The 10,873-nt window shown below is 41.5% G+C and overlaps 1 protein-coding gene across 1 annotated transcript; it reads left to right on the top strand.

Annotated features, from left to right (window-relative positions):
• Positions 1-313: 313 nt before the first annotated feature.
• On the top strand, positions 314-10,492 carry GHITM (growth hormone inducible transmembrane protein). The gene is made up of 9 exons (XM_030951452.1): positions 314-385; positions 1,765-1,924; positions 3,443-3,542; positions 3,780-3,891; positions 5,116-5,257; positions 6,292-6,400; positions 7,499-7,687; positions 8,251-8,422; positions 9,254-10,492. The coding sequence occupies exons 2-9, from the start codon at positions 1,796-1,798 to the stop codon at positions 9,339-9,341; spliced, it is 1,041 nt and encodes a 346-aa protein (XP_030807312.1). The 5' UTR covers positions 314-385; positions 1,765-1,795; the 3' UTR covers positions 9,342-10,492.
• Positions 10,493-10,873: the final 381 nt, after the last annotated feature.

Genomic DNA, 10,873 nt, shown 5'->3' with positions numbered 1-10,873 from the left:
GGTGCCGGCGGTGTAACGCCGCACTCCCAGAACGCTCACGGCAGCCACGGCACCGCTCCATTGCGGCATTGCCCCCTCACGCACCCCGCCGCTCTGGGCGGGCACACCCCGGGCCCGGGCCCGCCCCGCGCGCGCCCCCTGCCGGCGCGCCGCCCGCGCGCTTCCAGAACCATCGCTGCCCCGGCCAAAGATGGCGGCCACGCGCTCGTCGCCGCCCTGCCGGCCAATGGCGGCCGCGGGCCCGGGGTCACGTGGTGGGAGCGAGCCAGTCGCCGGGGGCGCGCCGGGCGGCGCGGCGTCACTTCCGCTGCCGGGGGGCCGGGCCTGGTGCGGCGGCGGAGCGGGGCCGAGCGCGCAGGAGGCGGCGGGACCGCGCCGGGCCGGGGCAGGTGCAGGGCCCCTGGGGGCCGGGGCGGGGGCCGGGCGGGGGCAGGAAAAAGCCGGAGAGGGCCCGACCCGCCCGGGCTCCGTCGGGCGGCGTCCTGCCGGGGCTGGGAGGGGTTTGTGCGCGCTGTGGTGCGGCAGTGACTCCCCGGTGCTACGTTACTGCCAGTTAATGTGTGGGAGTGTTGTCCTGGTCTTAACTCTCGGCTCTCCGCCCTCCTTGCTCTTGATAAAACACTTGGAAGTTACTTTGCTTTAAATGCCCGTTCCCAAAAAAGAAAGTTGAAATCTCCGAGTTGGCCCTGTCAGTTCCCGCAGGCCGTGCCATGGCTGTGGGAGAGCTGCGTCTGGTGGCACCGTCGGGACGTACCTCGTGAATATTCCCGTTACAAAAGCGGCATTTCATAACTGCTGCAGAGCAAAGGGACTTTCCAGCAGCAGGATTATTATATGCTCAGTCACTCCTCTGTGATTCATGCGAGCTGTCCAGTGCTTTGCGTGTTTGTTTCTCACCCGTGTTTAAACCTGCCTTTCTTTAGAATACTCTTAGTTTATGTTGATCACTGCACCCATAAGGTATGACTGGTCATTTGAAAAAAGGCACTGGTAGGTGGGGTGTTCTGTGATATCACGGGTTGTGTGTAATTGTAATTAAAGGACACGAAAGTGACTCCAAGGCCTTGGGGTATGTTATATGATGTGTACTGTCTGTGGCAGCGAGCTGGCAGCTTTCATGCTCCCAGTGGGACACACAGGCTGGTTCTGCTGGTGCTGTGGATTTACCCATGAGTGGTGTCACTGTTTTCTGGTCAGAATTGCTTAGGATGATCTGAACCAGTGTTCTGGGCTGTGACCAAGACTGAATGCTGTGCCCATAAAGCTAACTGATTCTTTAAAGGACAGCTTAAAATCTCTCTCTGACTGTATTCCACCATACATCTTGTGCTCTTTGCTCACTTGGGTTTATACTTCTGTGGAGTTTTAAGTAAATTTGGAGGGCAGAGTACTCATGCAGTGTTGTGTCTCAAAATAAAGGTTAGTTTCTGAAGTAACTCAAACATAAGCACATAATGGCTCGTGATTTAATTTGTGCATGTGAAAAGTGGAATATGATCCTGTTTTTGAGTTAATTGTGAGAGAGAAGTCTCTGATTAAAGACTTATACAGGTATAAATACAGGTAAAACAAGGTTAAACTGTGTATTTGAGAAGGTTTTATCTCCTGTTACAATACTTAAGTGATGATACTGCTTTTACTATAGATAATCTCTGGTTGGTTGGTTTTTATTATTTCTATTGTAGTTTGGAGTAAGTAGTTAGTGTGCCTTGTCTGAAAACCATGGAACAAAACAGCAAAACACATTTCCTTGTGCATTTGCAGGAGCACAGTGTGTTAAGTTACTTCAGCAACCATGCTGGTTGCCAGGCTGGTGTGCCTGAGGGCACTGCCATGCCAGACCATCCGCCCCACCATCACTCAGGCTTCCCCAGCCTTGAGGAGCTCCAGCATAAAGGCATACAGGCTGTGGCAGCCTAGCCAGGTAAGGTAATTCTCCTTCTCATGGCCCTGACTGCACGTATTTTAAAGGGTTCAGTTTATTGCTGAAAGAATCACTTTGCATGGACTACCTCATGTGAATGAGCACAAGCCTTCTGCTTGTTAGAGGCACCTGCTCTAATTTACTGAAGGAAAAATGTTCTTCAGTCAAAACACAGGGGTTTTGGAGCAGAAGAAGTGAAATCTTCTGTTTGAATGACTGACTTGTGTCTTGAAATTAATGGGCAAAAGAGGTAGTTAGGGATGGACAGGCCTTACTAGGTGAGGTGGGAGGAACAGAAATTCTTGTCCTGTCTACCCATTCCCAAGTTAGAATCTTAAATAGAGCATTAAAATAAGCCCTTTCTTTTCAGTTATTTTAGTCCCAATATGTGTTTAGAGCTGTGGTGTAGGTTAGAGCAGTTTCTGAGCTATGGCAGGACAGACACAGATCTCAGCAGCATTTGTAAAAGCCACGCTCATTATCCTGAGACACTGTCTTTCACTGAGAGAGGATGTCTCAGACCTGCAGCTCACAACTCTTAGGGGCTGTTATTGCTCTTCTGCCATCTTGATGAAAGTGCTAGTGGAAAATTCTTCACCTCTTTTGTATTTTTCCCTTAAGCATTCTAAGTTTGTAGGTACGTGGTGGGCTTTTTTGTTTGTGAGTTTTCTAGCAGTGGGCTGGATTTCATTAGCTGCCAAGCACAACCAAACTGAAGGGCTCTGGTAAACCCCTTGAATTGCAGTGCTCTAATGCCTGACGAGAGTAATGCTTGTAGATTTTGCATTTTAGTGTTGAAACAAGCTTACAGCTTGATGTGAGTCCCTATCTGCTCAGATGCAATTTTAATTTAAAAATTCCTGTAAAAAATGGTAAGACAACATAAAGTTGTTTTTGAATTTAATATGAGTGTATTCTCTCTTGCTCCTGCAACTCACTAAGACTTTGAGCAGCATAATTACTTGGAGCTTGTTGACCTTAAAAATCTTGATTTTCTAGGCCTTCATTCAAGGTTTGTTCCGTAAATCAAGGTTAGACTTGAAAGCAAGAAATCTGTGCTGCTTTTCCAGCTTTAGTGTCTCTAAAATAGCACGAAAGTATTGTGCAGAATTTTTTTTTACATTGAAGTGTTTGCACGAAGAGTGTTTTAGCATAAAAAGCAAAAGGCTTTTTTACAAAACAAAAAAGTAATGATTATGTTTTTATATTTAACAGAGAGGCTTGTGGCAGTGTTTGGTACAGTGGGACTAAAGTAGAAGAGATGCAGTCTGAATATTCCAGCATCTGGAATTCACTGCATTGGTTCTGTGTTTCTAGAATATGTCAACATTTTTCACAAAGGCTCCTAAACTTTAATGTTTGCTTGTTTTCCTTGGGCACAGTTGCTTTGTATGTATGAAGGTAAACACAGATTAATAAGAGATTAATTAACAATTTTAAGTGTAGCAAGTAAGTTGGTAAGACTGTCTTCTATTTTGTTTCATTAAATATTTCTTATGTTATTTCTGAATTTAACAGAGTTATGCCACCAGAGGAAGAATGGGTTCAAGGCGTGGAAAACTTGGCCAGGATGTGAAAGATGCAGCATTTGAGCCATCTGCAGAAGCTGCACTTAAAGGTAGAGGAGCTCTGCTTTAAATACTGAGAATCTTTCAACCTGAACTTAAAACTTCCTCAAAGGAATATGTTTTTCACTACTGAAACAGATAGTGAACTGACTTGAAATGAAGTGAAGCTTTTAGAAAAAGGGATAAAGTGGAGCAGCTATTGCAGATAGATCAAAATTCACATGAGGATGTTGTTAACTGTCCAAGAAAAAGCATTAATGAGTGTGTGCTTTTATTTCTTTACCCAGCTGATCGCCTGGGGAAATTCATTCTTGCTGGAGGAGCTGCTGTTGGCCTGGGAGCCCTCTGCTACTATGGAATGGGCTTGTCCAGTGAGACTGGGGCTATCGAAAGGGCCGCGTAAGTAACGTGGTTTATTTACCTTTCCAGTGGAGCAAACCTCCCCTTTAGCTGCTGTTACCCAGTGTACGCTCAGGTTTTTCTGTGCTCTGAAGAGTAAACCCCCACCTGTGTCTCTGCAGGTTTTTAAAGCAAAATTAGAATTATTCAGCCTTAAATGGATAGTAGTAACCTGAGTAAGTTTGTTTTGCTAAATCTAATGCAAAGAGTGTATAAACTTGTCTTATGAGGTGTGCTCCAGATAACTTAGGAAGTGTGGTCTTCTGAAAAGCATTGCTAAGACCAGTTTCCCTGCTGTTCTTATGAGACTGTTCATTCAACTTCAATACAGTTGTTTAAAAAGTGTCCATTAAACGCAGTATCTTGGTATAAGCTTTGATATAATAAGCGTGTTCTTAAAACTTCAGTGAATTGCTTCTTGGTCAAAAAAAAAACCTGGCTAATGGCAAAACTGTATAGTTAGACTTGAAAGATGGGTGGTAAGCATGGGCTTGGGAGAACTGTATTGGGGATATTTTGCTTTATTTTGCATTTGGAAATGGCAGTCAGCATTTATAATGATGTGTCTATGAGAAGCTTGTTCTAGATAGAGCTATGTGTATTTTTTTTTCTGCACAAGTCTTGATTAACAGGTCAAAAGAATGAAGTGGGAAAAAATATATGCCCTGTGTTCAAATTTAGTGTTACCAGGGAAAGTTTTCTTTCTATAGTGTGAGCAAATGATACTGCAGAAACTCGCTTATGTCTAGGTCTGTTACTATTGTTAGAGCTCTCAGAATGACGTTTGTGTCCTGTGGTGTCAGATAACCGTGTGCACTATGACTCAGCAATTTGTGAGCTGCTCGGCAGGCTGCTTAGTGCCAGTACACATTCTGTAGACCTTTTACCTGAAACCAGTTTGTTATATTCACACACCCTTCTTTTCTTTTTTCTGTGGTTAAAGGCATTCATTACTCTGTTTTCTATGCATGCTTCCTGCTTAGAATTGAATTATAGTCGGCCTTATTTGTAAGTTTTCAGTGTTTCTACTGAGTTAATATTAGATTAAATCGGCAAGACTGACAAGTTCAGTCCCCATTGTAAAGTAAACAGACCTCATCATTATAGTAAAACTTCCCTTATATCCATGGTTGTGAATGCACTTAACAGCTTGATTGTGTTTTTAGCTTCTCTCTGTTGTGAACTTGGTAACTGCACAGCTCTGTATGATTGCTTATTTTTCAGTATTTGGCCACAGTATGTGAAGGACAGAATTCACTCTACGTACATGTACTTTGCGGGCAGCATTGGCATGACAGCTCTGTCTGCTGCAGCAGTGAGCAGAACTCCTGCAATCATGAACCTCATGACAAAGGGCTCCTGGCTGGTAAGCTTTGTTATAAAAATAAAAGTATTTGCTGAGGAATGCCACCAAATGATGGTTGATTTAAAAAAATCCGAGAAATCTGACTACTTGGTGGAAAGTAAGACAAAACTTAACCTACATTAGCGTTCTTATCCAGAAAGACTATTCAGGTATCCTGATGATACTTTATGATGTAAGATTTGGTGATTCTAGTCACATTCTGACATGTGTTTTCTATACTGTTTTGATGGTTTGTCAAAGATAAATTACATGAGCAAAAACCACTAGTCTACCCTTACCAGCTATATATGTGCGAGTAGGAGCCTCTTAGAAATAGCTACCTAAAGGTAATGGCACAGTTTCTGTTGCGGTCTGTAAATAGAAACTGAGGTCCTTGTGCATTCTTACTCTGCCTTGTGGCACTTTTAAAGCTGTCTCTGTTTGCCAAGGCTGAAACAATACAGGTAGGCTTAATAGGTATTCAGTGTGTTACATGGAGTGAGACAGTAACAGTTAAATGCCAACACCTACATAACTTAGGGAGGTGAATTTGATAAAGCATCATTGGTGATAAAAGTTGTACACTTCTGACCAGTTTGGTAGATGTTGAATGATTCTGCTTGGAATCATGAGTAAGAAGAGGCACTGAGGTTAAAAAAATCATTGGTAGCAAAAGCCAGTAAACTAGGTGTTGGTTTTAGATGGAGAAATGTACAAGAAAAGAAGGAAGACTAACACATTTGAGGTACCTCCATGAGAATATGGGGCAGAACCATGGGTTTTCCTTTTCTTACTTTACACAGCCAAGAGAGTTGCCAACTTCATTGTTAAATTTGGATTTCTGGAAAACTGAGTAAAAATAAATGAAAATTACTGCAAGCTAAGATCTGCAAAGATTTGACTGTAACCTTTCAGGAGTAGAATCAATGAATATTCCCTCCAATTGTGAATTAGGTTGCTCTTTTCAGAATCAGTGTTGCCTTTTAGACTAAGAGATTGGAACAGAGACCATATGTCCATATGCTGACTTGAGCTCTGTAATGCTGTTTCTTCAGGCAATTGGTGCAACTTTTGCAGCCATGATTGGTGCTGGAATGTTGGTCAGGACCATATCCTATGAAAATAATCCCATAGCTAAACATGCAGCATGGATGCTGCATTCAGGTATGTGGTTTTAGTGTTTGTTGTCTGTGCTTCAGTGTGACCAAATGCTTAGTTTAACAAAACTCTGGCTTTAAAGTAAATTTTTATATACTGCTGTAGGGGAGTTGAGGTTTTTCAGAGATCAGAGACAATTCCTGAATGTCAGGGAAAGATGTCTTAAGTGTCCTTAACAGAAGTCTAGTTTTTTCATAGTCTTCTGAAAGTCATGCTCAAATTAAACTTGAGGTACATACACTCCACACTGGAAATGGAACTAGATGGTTTCATGGCTGCTTTGGTTTTGTCTCTGCTTTCTAACACTACCACTTCTGTAAGTACTCTTACCTACTGTAACCATTCTTCAGCTGTGCAGTATTGGAGGCATTTGAAACCTGACTTTAAAAAAAAAGAGATTTTAGTATTAGTTTACTTTTGATTTGTACTCACAGCTGAAATACCTCATGGACACACATCTCAATTTCTCACTAATGATACCAACTTCAAATAATAATGGCTCTCATTTTTCAAAACTGTTTTGATAGAAATATTTTGAAATTCAGAAAAGACATGTGGAGGTTGGGCACTGGAATCATATTTGCCTCTCCAGAGCTAACATGTCTGCCAAGAAGAAATTATGTTTATTGTAGTGATTGTTATTAAGTGAAAAAACCTAATGAGATATTAATGGGCTCGATACACATTTCCTTACAAGCCTCTAGCAAAAAAAATCTGACTTACTTGCCTAACTGATTGTTGTATCAGAAGTCCGTCCTGCTTTTCAGTGTTGCATGCTCCTAATGCTATTATCTAGTTGATAAGTCCCTGCTAAATATCTCTTCTTACCAGCTCTGTTATGAACCAATCTGTTACGACTTTTGTTAGTCTTTTTTTCCCAAGATGAGCTCCCTGAAGTGTTCTAGTGCTAAATAAAAGTGCATAATGGAATTTAAGGTTGCTAATTTATTGTGCTCCCTTCTAGACAAAAGCACAATCAAGTGCACTGGTGTTTTGTCGTGCATGGATTAGTTCGAGCCATGACATCTGGCTGGAGATGAAAATCAAGTGGGTTTGGCGTGTGGTGTTGCAAGTGTTACATATGTTCTGTCTTGCTTTGCCTAGGTGTCATGGGTGCAGTGGTGGCTCCTCTGGCCTTCCTTGGTGGTCCTCTGCTGATCAGAGCTGCCTGGTACACTGCTGGAATTGTTGGGGGGCTCTCAACTGTGGCCATGTGTGCTCCAAGTGAAAAATTCCTGAACATGGGAGCACCACTTGGCATAGGCTTAGGCTTTGTTATTGCTTCTTCAATTGGTAAGATACTGTTTCAATTCTGTCATATAAAATAGTTTATGAACTTAAGCTACTATGGTACCGGTCACAATTGCAGGCTGGTCTGCTCAATGAAGATTTGCCTTAAATGTAGTCCTTGAAACTCCAGCACAGCAGAAAATGTTCTGTCATATTTGTTCTTGAAAAGGAATGTGAAGTTATGGTTCTGGCAGATGTTAGTCTGGCAAAGAGCTGATAGGGGTGCCTTGTATTTTAGATACTGCCAGTGAGTAGGGAAGGCAGTAAATGTGATCTTAGTTCTCAATCCACTTGTTTTCCTTCATGTGTTTTAGTCATTGTTGTAGTCATAGCTACTTTGACCTGAAGAAAAATGCACAGTTCCCTGGGGTGTTCAAAATGAACAGGTCAGCTTGTATATGTGACATCTTCAGTGTGCATGCTAGAGCTCTTGGTATCAAACACACACCACAGACTGAGAATTGAATTGAACACTTACTGGAAAATGCATGCTCCAGTGACTGGACTTTGAGCTAACCTGGAGTAGCAGATAATGATCTTTACCACCTTTGTCCATTGCTCTCCAGGATCCATGTTCCTGCCTCCCACCTCTGCCTTTGGCGCCGGGCTGTATTCGGTGGCGGTCTATGGCGGGCTGGTGCTGTTTGGCATGTTCCTGCTCTATGACACACAGCTGGTGATCAAACGGGCCGAGACTCTGCCCTTCTACGGCGTGGTCAAATACGACCCCATCAACGCGTAAGTGTTCTCTGCTACCGCAGCTGCTCTGGCGGCTGGGTAAGAGTTTACCTCAAGTTACATTGAAGCATTTGAAGGCTTTGAAAATAGCCTTTTAAAAGTGTATTGCTCTTAAATGTGAAGAATCACAGGGTTTGAAAACAACAGTGACAAAATAGCTGCTGAAGTTAAAACTGAAATCATTGTGAGAAACAGAATTGAGCATGTGATGTCACATGCCTCCAGCAATGCATTCTTAAATGTATTTTTGTTTACTAAAGCATTGCTGGCAGAATTTATACCTGCTTTCTGAAAATAACTGTCAGTATTGGTTGAGAGGAAAAAAAGTCAATCTTCCCGTAGTCATTTAATATTTATTAGTCTTTGTCACTAAATAGGAAATCTGCAGTGGTGCGATAGGGAAGGAAGGAAGGAAGGATTGACTCTTCAGTAAAGACCAGGTCTGACTAACAAGTAACTTTCTTGTTAATGTCTGTCTGGTCCTGGGTGAATTCTTACTTCCTTTGGTTCTGTTTTATTTTAATTAAAGCAGAGTAATACTGATCTTCTTGAAAATTCTTGGAGAGAAGCAGATTAAAGTTCAGTATAAAAGCAGAGGCTCCTGTATGAGAGCAGGATACTGTCTGTTAGGATTTCTGTAAATAGTTCTTGCTGGAAGAGGTGGTAGAAAAAAACACAGCTGTTCTTTGACATACAAAGCACTGAGGGCAGTCATAGCTGGGTTTTATAAAGATAGTTCATGCAGGCTCCTAAAATGAAGTATAATGGTGTGAAACACCAAATAATTCTGTGTCTGTTCAACAGCAATAATTGTAATTTCTTGTTTCCTAGATGCCTGGGTATCTACACTGATACGCTGAACATCTTTATTCGGGTGGCCACCATGCTTGCAGGTGGTGGAAGTGGCAGGAAAAAGTAAACAGAGACTCAACTTTGCAACTGTCTGACAGCCTACCTAGTGCACATATTAAATAAACATTCATGATTAAAGCAGTAATAATCCAAGTGAGAATTTTAAAGCATTTCAGCATATTGGTTCAGTGCAATGTGATTCAGTCTTAGTTTTTCTTCAAACACTTTCCAGCTCTGTGTTTAAAATAGTCTGAAGTGCTTCTTCTAATTGTGCATTATTTTGGGAAAGTAAATTATTTTTAATATATGAATAAAATAGTCCTACCTGCTTTTTAAGGGGTTTGATGGCAGTTCAACTCTTACTTTCACTTTTGTTTTTTTTAAAAACTTTTGTTGCATAATAAAGAAAGTAATTTTTGAACTGGTATCCCATAGGCAGATAGGAGTACAAGCTACTTCATGAAGTGCTGCTTAGATGCATCAATTTTCTGTTAAGGTTCATAAATTTTATTTTAGTGGCATCTTCAGAAGAACTGAATAAATTGTATATGGCCCTAAATGCAATCATGACTTTGACCTGGACAGAAATATCAGAAAAGATTAAGCAGGATTTCACAGGTTAGATGACCAAAAAGTGTAAAGGAGACAAGATATGGGAACTATGCAGCATTTATTCCATATGAACTTCAGTCTCCTTCTGGAGTACGCATGAGAATTCCTTGCTTTAATGTTGACTGGCTATAATAGCTAGCTTATTTTGATACTAGATTTATAAAACTGTTGAATGGCAATATAGCTGTGTCTTTCTTCTGGTGGCTGAATTCCTGTACTGCAGATGAAGGTCTGTCCAGAAGAGCTCCTAGTTGTCATCTCTTGGAAGTTTGTACAATTGGCACAGAAACTGGGAATTCAGAATGGCATGCTGTAAATCCCAGGATCATAAATTGGTCCTACTGTTGTGTGCATTATTAGTCTGTTTACCTCTTTTCCAAATTGATCAGTTAAATGTGGTCTAAAAGAAATGTTCCCTAACAGTAAAATTGATTCAACAGTAAGAAATTTATACTTTCCATACTCATTTGCTGTATGTTGGAATAAAAGGGGGGTTATTGGGCCATGAAAATTTTGACCTAATATCAGCAGGTCTTATTTTCAGTTTCTGGCAAGTATGTTATGTTTATGTATTGACCTATGAACAATAAAATTCTAGCCTCACAAGTTGACTGCTCTCACTTTTCCCCATGTTAATAGAAATATTTTAGTACCTCTGCACTAACAGCTTGGTGAAGAGTACTAGAAATATTTTTTTGTTACGGTTACAATTTCCTTTGTAAGAGAGTACATATTCCTCTGTAAAAAAATCTGCAAAGATGCTTCTCATATTCATTGGCTACCACCTTTTTGGGGTTGTTTCCCAGTTGGAGGATACTGGCTACGCTTGAAGTGGTTCTGTTGGTGTAACCTCTTGGCCACTTATTCCAGCCAGTGCTACTTTTATGTTTGTCACACACTGGTATTTTTGACTCTTCAAACAGAGGGAAGAAAGAATGGATTGTGAAGAACCTTTTTGCAGCTCCTTTGTGCCCAAAGATTATAAGG

Source organism: Camarhynchus parvulus, chromosome 6 (genome assembly GCF_901933205.1).
Source record: "Camarhynchus parvulus chromosome 6, STF_HiC, whole genome shotgun sequence".
In the NCBI taxonomy this organism is placed as follows: domain Eukaryota; kingdom Metazoa; phylum Chordata; class Aves; order Passeriformes; family Thraupidae; genus Camarhynchus; species Camarhynchus parvulus.
The sequence above is the reverse complement of the archived record's forward strand: the minus strand, read 5'-3'. Positions and strand labels throughout refer to the sequence as shown.

Excerpts from the sequence above, each read along its gene's own strand:
- GHITM (XM_030951452.1), top strand. The coding sequence starts at position 1,796 with ATGCTGGTTGCCAGGCTGGTGTGCCTGAGGGCACTGCCATGCCAGACC. Across the intron at positions 3,892-5,115 it reads GGGGCTATCGAAAGGGCCGC|TATTTGGCCACAGTATGTGA; the intron begins GTAAGTAACGTG and ends CTTATTTTTCAG. Across the intron at positions 6,401-7,498 it reads AGCATGGATGCTGCATTCAG|GTGTCATGGGTGCAGTGGTG; the intron begins GTATGTGGTTTT and ends TGCTTTGCCTAG.